At 37.3% G+C, this 22,048-nt stretch overlaps 1 protein-coding gene across 1 annotated transcript in view; it reads right to left on the bottom strand.

The window, feature by feature from the left end:
- The window catches only part of LOC145678640 (aminopeptidase N-like), a gene marked incomplete in the record, with an annotated part of 683,740 nt that overhangs the window by 75,168 nt on the left and 586,524 nt on the right, over positions 1-22,048 (bottom strand). Inside the window, 1 exon segment of the mRNA XM_081749006.1 lies at positions 18,220-18,867. Within this exon segment, the coding sequence (XP_081605132.1) occupies positions 18,220-18,845 (626 nt within the window).

The raw sequence follows: 22,048 nt of genomic DNA, 5'->3' as shown, positions 1-22,048 counted from the left end.
GTAAATCACAGCAAACGGTTCACTTGTATTTCTCATACTGAATTTTTTCTAACACTATTTCGATGTTTTCATAGGTTTCCTTCATATTAGTTGCATAAGCCAAAGGCACTGAAGGAAATTTGTTGCTATTGTGCAAAAGGACAGCCTTAAAACTAGTTTTCAAAGAGTGAATAAGCAATCTCCACTCTGTACTAATATGTGCATGTCCAAGTCTATCCATCACAGCACAGACATTATTACAATACACTAAATCATTTTCTTGAGAATAGTAGTTTTGAAACTCTGTATGAAGGTTTCGAAAAATACACACTTTAGTGTCACGATGGAGCAGATTCCAGCCTTAAGTTTAGAATCAAGAAGTTCTGTCTGTGTATTGGAGAGTTTTAAATCCCGTATGAGGTCATTTAGTTCACCCAGAGTTATCAGATGGGAATCCAATGTAGATGTGCTTCCTACATAAGTAGGATCATCATCTTCATTTGGAACTTCAATAGTTGCCTCAAGTACGTAATCCTCATTTACCGTAAGATGAGGAGGAGGTACCGATACAGGTAATTCTGCACTGTGTGGAACTGGCCTAATTGCTGATGCAAATTAGGGTACTGTACTGTATGGTTAGATTTACTGCTTATTTCTTTTATCTGTGTCATACAAAAGTAGCAGTCTGAAGAATGATCTTTTGGTTCCCTCCAGATCATCGGTACTGCGAAGTTCATGTTTCGTCCACCATTTGCCCACCCAGTGAGACGTTTCACGCAAGTACAACAAATGTAGTGAGGAACCCAGTTCTTATCCTGGTCTCCTACACAGCAACCAAAATATAACTGATAACACTTCCTCACAAGTGGAGTAAAACATCGACGTTGTGATTTAAATATCAGCTCCCCACATACATAACAGAAATTGTCCGGTTTATTTACACACTTCCTCGACATCTTGTATCCTGTAAGGTGATACATACATACATACACACATACACACACACACACACACACACACACACACACACACACACACAGGAATCTACACTCCATCAAATTCCCACAAAATCCCTCTAGACATTCCCTCATACAAAAATGGTGACATGGTGTACACATCATTGAAAACGTTTTATTGGAAGTCCAATGAGGTATAAACCGTGGTATATTGTAATTTTCGTGGAAATTATATGTGTTGAAGACCGACCCGACCCCACCCGTGACCCAAATTGACTGACCCGACCCGACAACCCGACCCGAGCTGACCCGATTGGCCCGACCCAAAGTGACCCGAGTGAACCAACCCGAGGTGACTTAACCCGACAACCGACCCGAGTGACTTGACCTTACAATCTAACCAGTTTGAGAGAGCTAGAACTTTACAAAACTGCCACCAGAAAAAAAAGGCTGACCAATTCTTATGCATAAACCATTGTTTCGGCTTTTTTTACTTGTAGTATAATTATCCTCCTCCTCCTCCTCAGTGTTCTCCCATTAATAAACAGGCCAGTTTCCGTGAATTAGGTAAGAAGCTTCCATTTTGCGATTTCCCGCTAATATCTGCCTCGCAACCCGACATAAAGTACCACCCTCCTTATTACAATCTATCAATTCCAACCTTCTTACTCTCGCTCTCCTGATATCACCCCCTTTACTACATGCCTCAGAATGCAATCCCTTAGCAAGATCAAAACTTGTGATCCGTCCATTTTTCGCTTCCTTATATCGTCTAATATTGCTCTCGTCTCTTGCATTTTTTCAGCATTTCCTAATTCGTTTTCCTCTCTACCCTGCTAACCTTCTTTATTTTACTCCACATCCAAATTTCCAAGGTTAAAATTTAGGCAATCAAGTTCAAAAGTCAAAATAAAATTTGACTGAGTTCTGAAGACAAGTTCTGAAGGCTAAAAGAATAAAAGTTCTGAAGACAACATTATTTTCTAGTAAGGAATGTATATAGAACTTCTTTTAATATTTTTTGCTGTGTAACAAACAACAATTTCATCACGTTAACATTCCGATTTTTCTATTTAAAAACAGCGTTGCTGTCTGATAGAATCATAAGGAACTAATTGCACTGAAATATCATTCTGTAGGGAATTACCTTTTATTTTTTCTTGATTAATTTATCTAGAAGATATTTGCAACGTTATATAAAATTAGCAAGTATTTTATTGCGGAGAAAGTCAAATCACTACCCCAGCAATAATAATAATAATAATAATAATAATAATAATAATAATAATAATAATAATAATAATAATAATAATAATAATAATAATAATAATAATAATAATAATCTGAAGGTGACCAAGAAAGTTCTGTCTCTTTGTGGAGGTCTGTGTTCAATTGGCCCTCACACCGTGAGTTGAATGCGAATGGATATAAGGTGAAGGTCAGTTGTTGGACGAGACGAGACGAGACAGAATTTTCATGAAAGGGTACGAGATGAGACAGAGCTCTTTCAATAGAAACATATGCAGTTTTCCAGACGAGACTACCTTCACGACACATTTTCGAAACGAGAATGCCCCAAACCAGGTCTCGTGAGCAACACTAGTAAGTATATCCAACATACTACTTGGTTGTGGCTGTTCAGATACACCGTGAACGTGCGTAAGAACTGAGTGAACATGAGGCCTTCACAGAGCGTCATAAGGGCTTGTTTGCTGTACGAGTTCAAATTGCTGCTCCGCGGAGCGGAAGATATGACAGGCCTTTGGTGAGGGTGTCGTGACTACGCGGAGAGTGCAGTGGTATGACGGTTTAAGGACGGTGACGAAACACTCGAAGACGCACCACGTGCCGGAAGACAAACAGATGTTCAAAATAAAGATCTTCGGGCAGCAATTGAGGCGAAGACAGACATGTGAGGAACTGGTACTACCTTTCAGTGTAAGTGGAGAAACCATTCGGCACCACCACCATCAACTTGGGAAGCACTGCAAGTTGGGTTGATAGGTCCTACATGATTTGACTTGGAGCCAGAAAGCAACGCGAGCAGACACCTGTGTTTCTTTGGTGTCTCGTCTGAGGAAGGAGCAATTTCTGAACAGGGTGTTGACATGTGATGGGAAGTGGGTCCTGTACGAAGCTCCACGGCGCCGTCATTGTTGGTTAGCATCCCATGAACCGGTTCAAAAACAGCCCAAGCCAGCACTACGCCAGAATAAGGTTCTCCTGTGCATTTTGTGGACTGCTCGAGGCATCGTCCATCGGGAACTGCTACCAGCTGGTCAGATCATCAATGCAACTGTGTACTGTCACTGTGTACTGTCTGGATCCAGCAGTTCTGAATCGCAAAGGGGTCCTCTTGTTACAAGGCAACGCTAAGCCCCACGTGGCTAAAATGACCCAGTACATCATTCTACGCCTTGGATGGAAAACACTATTGGATCCGCCATACTCCACGGACATTGTACCGTCCGATTATCACCTGTTCCATTCCTTGGACAATCACCTTAGAGAACGCCAATTCAAACAGCTAGTAGAGGTTCAACATGCACTTGATACCTTCTTCACTTCACGTCCCACCAAGTTCGACTGCGATGGAATCCATGGCCTTCCAGAATGTTTTCAGAAGGTCGTCGAGGCTGATGGAGACGATTTTTGATATTCCAGGTACGTCTTAGGTTACATACCAATGTTCGAAGGTGTTGGTGAAAAGGCGGCGGAACTTTCTTGGGCACTCTTAAAGTTATAATAATAATAATAATAATAATAATAATAATAATAATAATAATAATAATAATAATAATAATAATAATGTGTCCTGCCCAAAGGCAGATGTTTGACCCGAAGGTCCATGGGTATTGATTCCAGCTCGTACCAAGTAAGTTTTCTGGTGGACAAACCCCATGTGCATGGGTTTTCTCGGTGTTCTCCCATTTCCTCCCACTTTCTTCATTCAACCACTTCAATTATTTCTCATCATCACTGTCTCTCTTAGCGTTGGTGCATAACGTGGGACGTTAACTAGATATTTCCTTTCAATTTCACTTAATGTGACATTTAACTTGACATAGAAACGCAGAAAGGAAAAAAGTCAGTAGTAATATTAATTACAATTACAATACCAATTAGTTAATATAGGGTAAAATTAAAATTTTATTACTATTTCCTCTTCAATTAGTCACATTTATCATTCATTCACCAACTTCGAATTGAATTCCACAACAAAGCTCTTTATAGTATTCCGTATAGAAAATAAGTGAAGAATGTGACGACCCGACCCGAGTGACCCGACACGAGCTAACCCGACTGACCCGACCCGACAACCCGACCCGTAACCCGACCCGTTTGAGAGCACTATCAGAGGGGTACTATTTACAGTACAATTTATTTTGTATGGTTTAGCGTACTTTAAGGCTACCATACTTTTTGAAAACAGAAAAAACGGGACATCTTACAAATTAGTAGTAAATATTGCATTTTGTATTAATTTTATCTTTCGAATTTTACTACAGTATCGCACTAGTTATACAACTTAAAATAATGTATTAATATAGTCCATACTCAGTGGCGTATTTAGGGGGAGGGCTTCCGGGCTCAAGCCCCCCACCGAAATCTTACTTACTATAGTAAAGTATATGAAATATCTTGCAGAATTTTCATATTTTCAGGCAAAGCACCCCCGGAAGTTAGCAAAGCCCCTCCCGAAACAAAATCGTAAATACGCCACTGTCCATACTTAATCAACAGTGCTAAAAATTATTATAGAAGCTAGAAGCTATTATACAATATAAACGCAATCAGTGAACATACAATATTTAGGCAAAAATTATATTTTCAATATTATTACGCATACCACCTTTACATGCTCTACATGTCTATAAAGAAAAATATCCAGATTTATGAAGTTGTTTCAAAATTTCAATAGGCTGATTTATTTTTGTTAACCTAAAATGCGAACTAAAAGAAAGCAATTTGCATAATTGTTTTTCTGAAGCAGAAAAAAATGTGTTTTCGGGGCTGGTCTGCAACGTCACAAGAATTTGTTGCCACCTCGGGGTATACATTCTTACTTTTAGTGATAAGAGTGCTACTTAGGAGAATTTAAACATTGCATGTTATATCCGGGGAAGCAACGATTGCAATAATAATAAAGATTAGAATGCAATTGTTCCTATAGTATTGTCGGAATTGAAAGCAAAGGGAATAAGTCGATTTTATTATCTTTTCAGAAATTTTGATATGTAATTAATAATAATAATAAAGAAAAAAACAGGACAAGAAGGAAAATTTCTGCACACCGGGACAAATTTTAAGAAACCAGGGCGTATGGTAGCCTTACATACTTATTTGCATGCGGAGTGTCAGTACGGAGCCACTACGTAGCAGAGTTGAAACAAAACCTCGTAAATAGGTTGCCAACTCAGGAAAACAAAATTACCGGCACACCCTCAAAATTCTCTGTACAAATGAGAAACTGAAGACTGTATTGATCGTTATTGTATTTACCAGCAATTGCCACTTGTTTAAAATTATCGAAACAGATGAATAATACTGGATATTAATCTTTATGTAACAATAGTTGATTCATAAAATGAAATTTATTCTATAAACTTCACTTCAAACAAAGGAAATTGCTTTAAAAAGTCATTTTCTACTCTCAATAAATGAATAAAATTCTTTTACAATAAAATATAAGTGTTATCAAATTTGTTATGTTAAATAAATAAAAAAAACTGCCATACGTTAAAAAATATCGATAATGTATAATACAACGGAAATTTGTGTTTGTAAAGGCACTGTTGAAAAATTTCGATGTTCAATGTTATATTCTGGATTGCAGATTCCAAAATACCGGTCAGAAGGGGTCTAATAAGAAGTTTGTACCGGTCACCGGCCTTAATCAAAATTACAGCAAATACCGGCCAGTTAGCAACTCTACTCGTAAATCAGAATGCTGAATGCACCAAAATACTTCACCATGCATTCTATAGTTTCTGTAAAATGAGTTTAATGAAGATGATCAAATAAAACAAAATACTGTGTTCTAATTTTCCCTTTAACAGTCTACTTTGTGAATTTGTTATATCTTCCACTTATCAATTTCCTGTACGAGATGAGAATAACGGTTTCTGTGCAAGATAGAAAGAAAAAAATACATTTTTCTCATAAGGATTCAGTTCACGTAAGAAATAATGAATAAGTTTAATAATAAGAGCCGAGGAGTGAAAAACTAACTCAGCAATAATGATTGTAAGTATAAATATAAATGTAAAAAAACAAAAAAAACATTTAATTCCATCATCGTTAGGATAAGATCAATATAGTGAATCACACGATAGTGTGAACAAACCAAACCACACAATAGTGTGAACAAAGTCCTGTTAGAAAAATACTCCATAAATGTGACACATTTTTTTAATGCTTCTACCATTTATACAAACCCTCACATTGTTTTCGTTCTGGCGGCGCCCCTAATAGAGTACAAACGAAAATTTCGCCTGCACATTTCTGTGCAAATGATGTACAAGCGATTGATATAATTTGGGATTGGATTGTATATGGTGGGGGCTACCATTTAGAGACCCCACTTTGTTTTCGTTCTGGCGGCGCCATTAATTGTGTACAAACGAAAATTACGCATGCATATTTCTGCACAAACGAAGTACAAACGATTCCGACAATTTGTGATTCAATTGGACATGGTGGGGAGGTATTACTTAGAAAGCACCCTATTTTGTTTTCGTTCTGGCGGCGTCCCTAATTGTATACAAACGAAAATTTTGCCTGAACATTTCTGTAAAAACGACGTACAAACGATTACGAAAATTTGTGATTCAATTGGACATGTTGGTGGGAAGCTACCACTTAGAGAGCCCCCAGTTTGTTTTCGTTCTGGCGGCGCCCCTAATTGTGTACAAACGAAAATTTTGCCTGAACATTTCTGTAAAAACGACGTACAAACGATTGCGACAATTTGTGATTGAATTGGACATGGTCGGGGGCTACCACTTAGACAGCCCCACTTAGTTTTCGTTCTGGCGGCGCCCCTAATTGTGTACAAACAAACATTTCGCCTGCTCGTTTCTGTACAAACGAAGTACAAACGATTCCGACAATTTGTGATTCAATTGGACATGGTGGGGAGGTATTACTTAGAAAGCACCCTACTTTGTTTTCGTTCTGGCGGCGTCCCTAATTGTGTACAAACAAACATTTCGCCTGCACATTTATGTACAAACGATGTACAAACGAATGCGACTATTTCTGATTGAATTGGACATGGTCGGGGGCTACCACTTAGACAGCCACCACTTTGTTTTCGTTCTGGCGGCGCCCCTAATTGTGAACAAACAAACATTTCGCCTGCCCGTTTCTGTACAAACGAAGTACAAACGAGTGCGATAATTTGTGATTGAATTGGACATGGTGGGGGGCTACCACTTAGACAGCCCCCTTTTTTCTGTTCTGGCGGCGCCCCTAATTGTGTACAAACGAAACTTTTGCCTGCATATTTCTGTACACACGAAGTAGAAACGATTGCGATAATTTGTGATAGAATAGAACATGTTGGTGGGGGGCTACCAGTTAGACAGCCCCCACTTTCTTTTCGTTCTAGCGGCGCCCCTAATTGTGTACGAACATACATTTTGCCTGCACATTTCTGTACAAACGAAGTACAAACGATTGTGACAATTTGTGATTCAATTGGACATGATGGGGGGGGCTACCACTTAGACAGCCCCCACTTTGTTTTCGTTCTGGCGGCGCCCCTAAGCTTGTTCAAACAAACATTTCGTCTGCACATTTCTGTACAAACGATGCACAAACAAATGCGACAACTTGTGATTGAATTGGACATGGTGGGGGAGCTACCTCTTAGACAGTCCCCATTTTTTTCTGTTCTGGCGGCGCCCTTAATTATGTACAAACGAAAATTTCGCGTGCACATTTCTGTACAAACGAAGTACAAACGATTGCGACAATTTGTGATTGAATAGGACATGGTCTGGGGCTACCACTTAGACAGCCCCCAATTTTTTTCGTTCTGGCGGCGCCCCTAATTGCGTGCGAACATACATTTCGCCTGCACATTTCTGTACAAATGAAGTACAAACAATTGCGACAATTTGTGATTCAATTAGACATGGGGGGGGCTACCACTTAGACAGCCCCCATTTTTTCTGTTCTGGCGGCGCCCCTAATTGTGTACAAACAAAAATTTCGCCTGCACGTTTCTATACAAACGAAGTACAAACGATTGCTATAATTTGTGATTGAATACGACATGTTGGTGGGGGGCTATCAGCTAGACAGCCCCCAATTTGTTTTCGTTCTGGCGTCGCCCCTAATAGTGTACAAACGAAAATTTGGCCTGCACATTTCTGTACAAACAATGTACAAACGATTGCGATACTTTGTGATTCAATTGGACATCGTGGGGGGAGCTACCACTCAGACAGCTCCCCACTTTGTTTTCGTTCTGGCGGCGCCCCTAAGTTTGTTCAAACAAAACATTTCGCCTGCACATTTCTGTACAAACGATGCACAAACGAATGCGACAACTTGTGATTGAATTGGACATGGTGGGGGGGGCTACAACTTAGACAGCCCCCATTTTTTCTGTTCTGGCGGCGCCCTTAATTATGTACAAACGAAAATTTCGGGTGCACATTTCTGTACAAACGAAGTACAAACGATTGCGACAATTTGTGATTGAATAGGACATGGTCGGGGGCTACCACTTAGACAGCCCCCAATTTTTTTTTCGTTCTGGCGGCGCCCCTAATTGCGTGCGAACATACATTTCGCCTGCACATTTCTGTACAAACGAAGTACAAACAATTGCGGCAATTTGTGATTCAATTGGACATGGTGGGGGGCTACCACTTAGACAGCCCCCATTTTTTTCTGTTCTGGCGGCGCCCCTAATTGTGTACAAACGAAATTTTCGCCTGCACATTTCAGTACAAACGAAGTACAAACGATTGCGATAATTAGTGATTGAATAGAACATGTTGGTGGGGGGGTACCAGTTAAACAGCTCCAATTTGTTTTCGTTCTGGCGGCGCCCCTAATAGTGTACAAACGAAAATTTCGCCTGTACATTTCTGTACAAACAATGTACAAACGATTGCGGCAATTTGTGATTTAATTGGACATGGAAGGGGCTACCATTTTGTGGAACTCCCTCGAGAGGAATCACTCTACTTATTTATTGCAAAAAGCAGAATTTAAAAATTCGCATTCGTCCAAAGTTATCGTGTGAAGTAACAGCCGTTTGTATGTACGTACTAATACTGATAAGTTCCACTACGCGATCCCAATTAATAGTTCATATGCCCGCGCCACACACACACACACTAGCATTTGTACACACGAAAGTATACCTGGTAGTATCCACACGCTTACGCCGGAAACTAGAAACAAACACACACACACACACACACACAGGGACAGAGAGAGAGAAAGAGAATATCTTGTTGTACCTTTATACTGAATGCACCATTACTCACAAAATCAGTTAAAAAAGAAAAAAGAAAAAAAGTTGTAAATGAAACTTTCAAAGATTGGTACCACTGCTGCGTGTCACACATGAGATTGTTCCATAATGATTGATTCCTAATATGATGTATATGGGTTTCTTAATGGTAGTATAACAAAATGCCTTCAAATTGACCACTAAATAAAAAGTGAAATTTATTTCTCAAATTTTGTAAAATCGAAGTCGGTGGGCATTATGGGAACAGTCTACAATAACAATATATGCAAATAAATATTAATATACTTCACGTTTTCCAGTGGGTGCAAGAAAGCTTCGAATAGTATTTGTTGCCAGAAGCATTAGCTGATGTAAATATATATATATATATATATATATATATATATATATATATATATATATATATATATATATATATATATATATATATTATATAATAGTAATAAATTATTTTCTACTTTTTTACCCCTTTGTTTAAAGTCGATTAATACTAATCTTTCTTATTTTTAAAACATTTTATTCTCATTTTCGGTTATGTCTTTGGCGTGGGGGACCCGGGTTCGATTCCCGGCGGGAGCTCATGTGGTTCGTATTCCACGTTAATCAGTAGGTCCACGTCTCATATAGCCTCGCTGCTGAATGGGACGCTAAACTAACATCAACTCAACCCAACTCATTTTCGGTTAGAATCGGCCAGAAAACTAGATTCAGAACTAGTAAATCATGTTTCAACTGCCTTGTAATCTTATAACGAATATAATTTTCTTGGTTTGTATCATAAATTCCAAAATTTTGACTGAAAAAACTTCCTGTTTCCAGGGTTTAACAGTTGAATATATTTTCCCCTCTTCCTTCTCGCATGTGTTTTTTTTTTTCTTTTTAGGAAAAGGTAGGTAGTTGGAGACTGATGCTGATAAAGAGGAATAATGAAGGGGCTGAGAGAATTTGAAAGGAAAAGATGAAAGGAGACGGGGAGAGCGAACGTGAACGACATAAATGGTTGATAGCGGAGTTGTGTAACAGCGCAAGCAACCTCGCGGCCCCAAGGCTCATGTAGGCCTACCAAAGGCGCACAAGCGTCCCCTCCCTATACCAAATTCGTCATACGTTAAAATGTCCTAGGACCATATTTGTTGCAAATTTTATATACGTCCAAATTGCTAGGTATTTTTCCCAAAGTCAACAAAAATAAATATTTTAATATATATATATATATATATATATATATATATATATATATATATATATCCCCTTCGGGATCTTATGGTACAATTTGTACCATACGCATTTTTCATGGTACATTGCGTTATTTCTCTTCTATTTGAGCTTTTCGTCCGTTTTTTTTCTTTTTAGTTTTTGTTTTCCTTGCAGAGGCCTTGCAGAAGACATTACGTATGGTTTCAGACCGTCCTGCGTTCAGACATAGGAGGTGATGACGTCATAAGTCAAACATTTCTTTTCTCATTTTCTAAGCGTATGTTCAATATTTTTTGGCGGGCTTATTTTTCTACGTAGAAGATTGAAATTTTGCACAAACATTCAGTCCACCGAGTAGTATTTACCAGATTTTTTGTTCCGATGTCAGTGCTAAAACAGGGGTGAACCAGAGGGGCAAAGGAATGAAAAAGGGATATTTTTACCCCCAAAATCCCGTTTTTCGTCATTTTCCCGCCTCACATACATGATGGGGACACTTGAGTCATACCGTCTAAAAGGCAGCTCCATTCTGAAGAGAATGACGGTCGAATCATTGTTCTAGGGTAATTAGGGACGTCTCAGGGATTTTTTGAAAAATATACTTCTATATAGGGAAAATGGGACATGGTGGGTATATTTCTTTTTGGCGGGCTTACTTTTGCACCTAGAAGATTGAAATTGTGCACAAACATTCAGCCTACCTAGTAGTATTTATCAGATTTTTTTTCAGATCTCAGCATTAAAACAGAGGGGGTCCAGAGGGGGAAAAACTGAAAAAAGTTATTTTTAGACCAAAAAATCCCGTTTTTCAGGATTTTCCCGCCTCACATACATGATGGAGACACGTGAGTCATACCGTCTGAAAGGCAGTTCCATTCTGAAGAGAATGACGGTCGAATTATTATTCTAGGGTAATTAGGGACGTCTTAGTGAATTTTTTCCAAAATATACTTCTGTATAGGGTAACATGGGCAAATTTCTGAATTTTCTTTTGGCGGGCTTACTTTTGCACCTAGAAGATTGAAATTGTGCACAAACATTTAGCCTACCTAGTAGTATTTATCAGATTTTTTTCAGATCTCAGCGTTAAAACAGGGGGGTCCAGAGGGGCTAAAAGTTGAAAAAAGGGATTTTTAGACCAAAAAATCCCTTTTTCTGGAATATCCCGCCTTAGATACATGATGGAGACATGTGAATGGTACCGCCTGAAAGGCAGTTCTATTCAGAAGAGAATATGGGCGATACATGACCCTAGGGTAATTAGGGATGTCTCAGGCATTTTTTTCCCTGAGATCATAGTGTTTTGTGGTAATTTGGGGCATTGTGGGAAATTTTGATAAAATTTCTCCCTCCCTTACTATTCAAGATAGAAACTTGAAATTTGGCACACATATTCAGTATACCAAGTACTATTTATCAGATTTTTTTAGATGGCTACGTTCACACAGGGGGGGTCCAGGGGGGCCAAAGTTCGAGAAAAAATATTTTCCCTCTGAAACTTTCACTTTGACATTTTTCCCCGCTTCTGGTATATGGTATGAGCATGCAAGTGATACCATTTGAAAGCCAGCTCTATTCTGAAGAGAATGAGGTATGAACCATGATCCTAGGATAAATAGTGACGATACAGTAGCTGCTTGACTGAAAGTCTAAAAAATAGCCCAAAATGCCAGGATCCGGAAAGATATATATATAAATTCAAGATTTTAAAAAATGGGAGTTGCATGTTGAATTTTTTTTTGAAAGTTAAAAATTCGGATTCAGCGACTCATAAAAGAAAGTAGGGCTAATTTTAGAACTACCATTAATTTCCCCAAGTAAAATTATTTCTGTGTTCTGTCTGAAGTCCGTCAACTTGAAGTGCGGAAGCGCTAAATCACATATTAAACATGTTTATAATTTGTACACATATTGTACAATTTTGTACATCTTTTTTTAAAAAATGTACACCCCTGTGTTTTCAGAAATGTACGATCAAAATTCCGCACGCCAAGCTACGTTCGAGTGCGGAATCACCAGGTTCGAGATTAAGGTAGCTGAAAAAATAATCTGCGAAGTTTGAACAATTTTGTACACCTTTAAAATAATTTTGTACCCAACTGTTTTTTCAGAAAATTAACGCCAAAATTTCGAACTCAGCCATCAACTTGGAGTGCGGAATCATCATATCGAAGATTTATATACAAAAAATAATATACGAATTTTGTACACTTTTGTACACATTTAAAAAAAATGTACACCCCTGTATTTCGAAAAACTTTCCTTAAACTTACGAATTCTACCATAAGCAAACCATCAACTTGGAGTGCCGATTAGCAATATATGACATATAATTAGAGGATATGATAAAATGTCCCGTAAAATTTTGAACACTTCCCGTAGCATTTTGTATACCTTTCAAATAATTATAATATTAAAATAATTTCAATAAAATATACACTGTGTTTTCAGAAATTTGGCTCCAAAATTTCGAAATCAACCATCAACTTGAAGTGCGGAGTCATCATATTGAAGATTTAAGTAGATGAAATTAATCTACGGATTTTGTACATTTTTGTGCATCTTTTTAAAAATTTTGTATAGCCCTGTGTTTCGAGAAAATTGGACTTAAGCCTACGTAATATACCATAAGCAAAGCATCAACTTTGAGTGCCGATTGCCAATATCAGCCATATAATTAGAGGATAAGATTGTGTATGTGACGTAAAATTTTTTTCACCCTCCCTAGAATTCTGTACACCATTTAAATAATTGTATACACCCTTGTGTTTCCAGAAAATTAATTCCAAAATTTCGAACTCAACCATCAACTTGGAGTGCGGAATCTTCCTGTCAAAGACTTAAGTAGATAAAAAATAATCTACGAATTTTGAACACTTTTGTACACCTTTTAAAAAATGTTGTACACACCTGTGTTTCGAGAAAACTAGCCTTAAACTTACGGATTCAACCATAGCAAACTATCTACTTGGAGTGCCGATTAGCAATAGCAGACAAATATTTAGCGAATAAGATTAAACATGTGACGTAGCATTTTGTAGACTAAATAAATTTGTACACCCTTGTGCTTTGAGAATATTAGCTCCAAAATTTCGATCTCAACCATCAACTTGGAGTGCGGAATCATCATATCGAAGACTTAAGTAGACAAAAGTTATCTTTGAATTTTGTACTCTTTTGCACAACTTTTAAAATAAATTGTACACCCTTACATTTCGAGAAAATTGGCCTTAAACTTACGCAATCTATCATGAACAAACCATCAACTTACGTGTCTGATGTTGGCCCCCAGGAAGTGCATCGTTAGTGCACATTAGTGCACATTAGTGCACTAAGAACTAATAATATTAGTGCTACCAGAATTTACGAGTTATTGAAGATATTAGGTGGTGGTCTAATTTCATATGAAGTTTTCTCGACACCCGTCTTTACGCAGACAGATTTTCACCAAACTTATCACGTCATTAATGCATTCTTAGTGCACTAAAACACGCTAAGTACTAACGTTAGTATTACCATATTTTGGGACTTATTCAAGATTTTTTGTTTGGGGTCCAACTTCAGAAATATCAAATTTCATACTAATTGACGTAGATACATGGGATTAACGGCAATCGTAAGTGCATCGTTAGTTCACTTAAACGCACTGAACACTAAAGTTTGTTACCATATTTTGGGATTTATTCAAGATTTTTGGTGGGGGTCAATTTCAGAAATTTCAAATTCCATACAAACTGTTAGTTTCTTCTATGCACTAACGAATGGCACTATATTTTCATTAGCGCTTGAAGTAGGGGCATGCTCACGCTGACCCTCCAAAGATTTTTACTTGTAGCACCTTCACTAATGAAGCACTAACATTCGGGGTTGGTGCACTAAGAAGCACTACGAATGGCAGTATTTTTGTTAGTGTTTGAAGTGGGGGCTCCTAGTTCACGCTGGCCCCCAAAGGGTTATTAATTGTAGCCCTACACTAATGAAGCACTAACGTTAGTTGTTGGTGCACTAAGAAGAAGTAGCGATGCACTAATTTTTTCGTTAGTGGTTGGTTGAAGTGGCTGCTACAGCGTGAACTTGGCCCCCATAGGTTTTTCTTGTAGCACATACACTAACAAAAGACTAACGACATCCATGAACTTGACCCTACACCTGAAGCACTAATGATAAATTTTGTGTCAACCGTTAGTGCAGCATTAGTGCTTCTTAGTGCATCAACGAATAATGTTACTGTTCCATTAGTGTAGGTGATACAAATAAAAACCTTTCGGGGGGTCAAGTTCTGCTGCCCCAGAAAAATCAAGTACTAACGAAAAAATAGTGCCATTCGTTAGTGCATTGTTAGTGCTTCTTAGTGCACGGACACCTAACCTTAGTTTGATCAATGTAGGTACTACAAGTAAAAAACCTTTTGGGCCAGCGTGAACTTGCTCCCCCATTTCAAGCACTAATGAAAGATTGCTGCCATTCGTTAGTGCATCGTTAGTGCTTCTACAAAACACTAACAGTTTCGTTAGTGCTTCCCTATTAGTGTAGTTATTGCCAATTAGATAACTCTCATAAGCAAATGTATGGTTAAATTTTCATTGCGTCATATTTCCGCAAAAATTCAAAAGAACTAATGGTCTCTTCTAGTGCAATCTTACTGCATCGTTAGTGCTTCTTAGTATAGTAAACCCTAACTTTAGTACTTCATTATTTTAGTTGCAACAACTAAAATATCTTTGGGGGTCAGAGTGAACTTGCCTCTTCACTTCAACCACTAACGAAAAATTAGTGCCATTTGTTAGTGCATAACTAGAGCTTCTAGAAAACACTAACAGTTTGTATGGAATTTGATATTTCTGAATTCGGCCCCACCAAAAATCTTAGATAAATCCCAAATTAGGATATCACTAACGTTAGTGTTTAGTGCGTTTAAGTACACTAACGACGCACTAACGACTGAAGTTAATCCCATGTTTCTACGTCAATTTGTATGGAATTTGATATTTCTCAAGTTTGACCCCACCCAAATAATCGTGAATAAATAAATAAATATGGTAACACTAACGTTAGTGCTTATTGCGTTTTAGTTCACTAATAATGTACTAACGATGTGATAAGTTTGGTGAAAATCTGTCTGCATAAAGATGGGTGGGAGCTAAATTCAAGTGAAGTTTTCTCCCACCAAAAATCTTCCATATCTTGTAAATTCTCATAGCACTAAAGTTAGTTCTTAGTGCACTATGTGCTACTACCATGCACTAACGATGTGCGACGTTTGGTGTAATTTGGGAGAGGTGGGGGCCAACTTCACACACGTAAATGGATGGTTTGTTTAAGGTAGATGGCGTAAGTTTAAAACCAATTTTCTCGAAACAACATTTTATTAAAGTTGTACAAAAGTGTACAAAAAATGTAGATTATTTTTTCAACTTAAATCTTCCACACTGAAATTTGATGGTTGAGTTCGAAATTTTGAATTAATTTTCTGAAAACACAGGGGTGTATAAAAATATTTGAATGGTGTACAGAATTCTACAGGACATCTGCAATCATATCCACTAATTATATGTCTGATATTGATAATTCGTACTCCAAGCTGATGGTTTGCTTATGGCAGAATCCGTAAGTTTAAAGTATTTTTTCGAAATACAGGGTTGTACAAATTTTTTAAAAAGGTGTACAAAAGTGTACAAAATTCGTAGATTATTTTTGTCTACTTAAGTGTTCAATATGATGATTCTGCACTCCAAGTTGATAGTTGAATTCTTAATTTTGAACATATCTTTCTGGAATCACAGGGGTGTACAAAATTATTTGAATGGTGTACAAAATTCTACGTTAGGTGTACAAATTTTACGGCACATATGCAATCATATCCTCTAATTACATGTCTGATATTAGCAATCGGCACTCAAAGTTGATGTTTTGCTTATGGTAGATTCCGATGCTTAAGTCCAATTTTCTCGAAACACAGGTGTATACAACATTTTTTTAAAGGTGTACAAATGTATTCAACATTCGTAGATAATTTTTGTCTACTTAAATTTTCGATATGATGATTCCGCACTCCAAGATGATAGTTGAGTTCCAAATTTTGGAGGTAATTTTCTGAAAACACAGGGGTGAACAAAATTATTTGCAAGTTGTGCAAAATTCTACGAAAGGTTGTCAAAATTGAACGGCACATATACAATCATATCCGCTAATTATATGTCATATATTGCTAATCGACAGTCCAACTTAATGGTTTGCTTGTGGTAGAATCTATAAGTTTAAGTCCAATTTTCTCGAAATATATGTGTGCAAAATTTTTTAAAAGGTGTACAAAATTGTAAAAAATTTGTATATTATTTTTTTTTTTGTATATAAATCTTCGATATGATGATTCCGCACTGCAAGTTGATGGTTGAGTTCGAAATTTTAGAGCTAATTTTCTCAAAACACACGGATGTACAAAATTATTTGAATGGTACACAAAATTCTACGAGGGATGTACAAAATTTTACGGGTTACAAAATATCCTCTAATTATATGTCTAATATTGGCAATCGGCACTACAAGTTGATAGTTTGCTTATGGTAGGATTTCTAAGTTTAAGGCCATTTTTTTGAAATACAGGGGTATATAAAAAATTTAAAAGGTGTACAAAAGTGTGCGAAATTCGTATATTATTTTTGGCTACTTAAGTCTTCGATATGAAGATTCCGCACTCTATGCTGATGGTTGAGTTCGAAATTTCAGAGTTAATTTTCAGAAAAGAACAGGGGTGTACAAAATTATTTTAAAGGTGTACAAAATTGTACAAAATTTGCAGATTATTTTTAGCTACCTAAATCTTGGATCTGGTGATTCCGCACTCAAACGTCAACTTGGAGTACGGAATTTTGATCGTAAATTTCTGGAAACACAGGGGTGTACACATTTTTTTTAAATTGAATAAAATTGCACAAAATGTTACAAAATTATGAACAGTTAATGGACAGTTTCTGTCTGGACAGTTATACGACTTTTTAAAGCACCTAAAGTTCTTCGTCTGCTAGGTCATCAGCAAAGAGTTAATTGTGATTTTTTTTCGAGTTTGAAATTCCCGACATCGTCAAAACAATCATAACGTTTCTAGAAAATCATTTAATTTTATTTAATTTTTGAAAAAAATGTATTGATTTAGTAATTTGCTAACAAGAATAAAGTTTAATCCATTGATAATTCGTGAATTTAGCGACTTTTGAATTATTACTGACAATTTTCATAAAAAATTGAGTTGGCAATAGTGGATCCTATAAAATCCAGAGCAGGCACCTACGTAAATGCACAAGAATATATATATATATATATATATATATATATATATATATATATATATATATATATATATATATTACATACATACATACAGTGGCGGATCCAAGGGGGCTATAGGGGCTATAGCTCCCCCTTGACGCTCAGATATACACTGGATAAAATGGGCTTCAATCCTGATTTACACTGGATAAAATGCAAAATATGGTTTAGTCCCTCCCTTGATCATATCCTGGATCCGCCCCTGCATACATACATATATATATATATTAGAAAGAAAACTAAACAGAAAGAAAAATTACTTACCGCTTTGTGTCCCCAACTTCATAGGAACTCCTGTAAAAACCTTGTAGCACATCATTTAAGTTTCCAATATAATTTATGTGAACTTCATATTGTTTGCCAGGTTCCAAATCTTTTTCTAAGTAAATTATATGAAACTGACGAGAAGTGTCGTTACCTTGTCCACTAACTGGCATTTCTTTTCTGTCACCACTACTTAAAAGTTCTGACACTTTCACAGAAGTTTCATTAATCTTAATATCATTTGCATGAAGAGTAATATTTCTAGTTCTTTCCACAACATTTACAACAATGTCAACTTCACCTTTGAATATAAAGTTGTTTTTTTGAATAAATGGAATAAGCTTTAAGTTATAACGCTCAGGTCGAACACTGCGTGGCAAACGAACATAGAGTTTTTCCGGTTTTCCGGATGAGGATGTTGCGGTTGGGGAAGTTGGTTCAAGCACTTTGTCTGATATAGGTCCTCTGCATGTGGCAAAATTATACACAAGAAGTCCTGTGGCTATGATAGCACCAATGAAAAAGATGGCCAATGCAAACGCCACACACTTGCTCACCACAATTCCTTTTTGCTTTCCAAACGTAGTTGTACTATCCATCGCTAGGGCTTCGCGGGATTGGGTCATAGCACCATCTGTGATTCGCCGTCTGAAATAGAAAAGAAAAAAGAAATTGTCTTAACGCGTAATGAAACTATGTGTATAATATATTTATTAATATCTACAGGAATAAACATTTGTTATACGTAAATGACACAACTTAGATACGAGCAAATTGTAATAAGACAACAAGTTTATTTGCAGTAGGTCAAAGTTCATCGTTTAATGCCCAACGTTTATACCCCTCAGGATTAAGGAGGCGAATAATAAATTCAGAAAAATGGTGATGGAAGAATTGTTAGGATAAATATTAGTAGCGGTTCGTGGTTTGTAGAAGCACAGGTTGAAATGTTGCAATATCAAACGTATGTAGTTATGCGCAAGTGTTCCCCTCCCCCAGGATTCTTGAGTTTTATCCGAAACATATTCAGGAAATATGAAGAGGAATGTCCTTTTAAGCTTCATTTGTATATTTATTGATTAAAGTGTATTCTCTAATATTGATTTAATATATAAGTTATTTCCTTTTTTTTTTTCAATGTACGTTTAAACAGTATTTATTTACAAAACTTCTACGTTCATGCTATTGAACAAGAGATAAAACGAATATATAGCATGTGCTGTAAACCATAAATGATATCAAAAGAAAAGAAGAAAAAAGCAAAAAAAAAAAAAAAAAATGCATATATTCATGCACGCAGTTAAATAAAATTATTTAATTAAGTCAACTATGCATTATTTTAAAACGGAAGGTCTTTGTTCGTTCTCTTCGAGCTTCAAATTTCCCTATTACTTCATTGAAATCTGAAATGCTGCTCAGAAGTTTTTCTGAATAGAAAGCATCGCTACTGCAAACATTTTCCGCTTTATTTTCTTTAGGGTACAGAAACACCTTTCCCCTTCGACAATATGCATTTTGTTAGCATTTCTTTGTATGAATATAACTAACTCTATGGCCTACGGAACCGGGAGATTCAATGCCGCGTTCACAAAAGCCCTCCATTGACTTCTACCCTTAGCCAACTGGGTCCAGTTTCTACTTTGTAGCTATTCCTATTTCTGCGAGATCCATCTTAATATTGTCCTCCCATCTGCGCCTAGGTTTTCCTAATGGTCGTTTTCCGATTGGTATTTCAGTCAAGACTTTGAAAGCTTTTCTACTTTCTTCCATCCTAGCTACATGACTTGTGAACTAAAATACAACGTGCAAGAGGACCTAACAGAACCAAAAACTCACGGCGCCAATCCACCATGTAACGCAAAGTACAGAATGGGGGGTTGCGTAGCTCGAGAAGGCTAAAGCAACTGGGCAAAGGTAGAGCAAATATAAAACAAATAAAAAGAACGGTTTCAAATTAGAGAATGGTAGCTTAAGGTGCGTGAAGGGATAGATGGTAGAGCAAGGGAATAGCAACTAAAGATTCAGTCTCACCCATGCTAATAAGATGAGCAGGCCGGTGTCTGGTCCTTCTGAGGATGGTCTGAAGTTCTTCGGTAAGCCAAGTGGACCTTCGGTGAAGTAGTATTGCGGTTAAGTTACCATCGACTGGTCTCCTCTCAGCAAGTCAACCCGCCAAAATGACCAAGATCAAGCTTTCTCAAGTCTATTTGTTCCGACTGTCTCTCTGACGTCATGCGGAAGAAAAGATCGAAATTTCCACACAGTCATGGCCCCGTTCATTACCCCAGATTGACACAATTCGAGTGCACCTGCACTCCTATTGATGACACAGCGTGACTTCTCCAAAGTCCGTTCCGGGATGCAAACGTCGTCGAGAATTTCTTGTGCAAAAGCAGGAAGGAAAGAGCTTTTTACTGACGACACATACTTACTCAGTAGTGATGCTTCCTAGTTGTGTCACAGACCCTGGGTAAATGTTCGGAGCGTCCATTGAACGACAATAAGGCATGACTATGAGAGTCCAGTGGAAACAAACTTATTGAGAAAGCAGCTGATCAAACCAGAAGTACGGAAAATAGCAAACGCGGATGAGACTGTTAAAGGTTAAGGTTCTGAAGGTTGCTACCACTGTTTATTACACAAAATACATACAAGGAGCTTCCTTGTAGTAAGCAAACAGTTTTCAATTTTAATGATTCAAAAGACTGAAGCTGACATCAGGCGACGTGGTCTGATGTTGTTGACATCTGCTAGGCGACGAACTCCCAAGGGCCCCCGATGACTGCAGCACTTCTAAAGAATAGATGAAATCTCGGGAAGGCTGGTGGATAGGCCTTCATATCCCGTTACACTCCTATACTTGATGACCCTAACAATGTCTGGTAAACCGTATAAATTATGTGGTTCCTCGTTATGAAGTTTCCGCCATTCCCCATTCCCGTTCCTCTTGGGTCCGAATATTCGTCTCAGGATCTTGTTTTCAAATACTTTCGGTCTCAGAGTAAGCGACCATATTTCACAACCATACAGAACAACAGGTATGATTATCGTTTTATATATTTTAAGCTTCAAATTTCTCGACAGAATTCGTGACGACAAGAGATTTTGAACTGAATAATAACACAAATTCCCTACTTTTAATCGACATTAAATTTCTTCGTGAATATGATTTTCGTCTGTTAATATTGATCCCAGATATTTGAAGCTATCCACTTTATCGAAAGTATTATTTAATATTTCAACGCATCCATGATTTCCCGTATTACAGTCCCGTCGCACTTCCATCTAGTTAGTTTTCTCTGCATTTACTTCTAAATCCAAGTCATTGCAAGCGTTTATTAAGATTTCTTTGAATGAATATAAGAGACAAAAAGTCCATTTTCAGTAACTACGTATTTTTGTCTGTTGTTCTGCTATAAACACGCGTGAAATCTAAGAATTTTTTTCCTCCGAAAATGAAAAAAAAATAAAAGTTTAACATTCCAGCAATTTAGGTTAAAGAAGACAGATGAGTACTCAAAGTGAATGATTTGAGATCAATTTTTTATGCTCTCCACCGGAAATCGAACACAGGATCATATGCATGAAAGACACACAGCTAGGAATTAGACCAGTGGTAAGACATTTTCTTCTTCGAGACTCGACCCCCCAGAATAGGATATTTTTATTTTAAAAATAAAATCTCTCCCAAGAATTTTCACCTTTGTATTATAAATGTAAAATAAAATATATTGACTTCGAACGACCGCCCTCCCCCAAACATTCAGCCTGGATCCTCCCCTGCTACCACCAGACGCGTATTTGTACTTTGCGAGTTTCTGTTTTGTGA

The sequence above is a fragment of the Thermobia domestica genome, chromosome 2 (assembly GCF_964235325.1).
Source record: "Thermobia domestica chromosome 2, izTheDome1.hap1.1, whole genome shotgun sequence".
Lineage (NCBI taxonomy): Eukaryota > Metazoa > Arthropoda > Insecta > Zygentoma > Lepismatidae > Thermobia > Thermobia domestica.
Note: the sequence above shows the minus strand (reverse complement) of the source record. Positions and strands in the feature narration are given on the sequence as shown.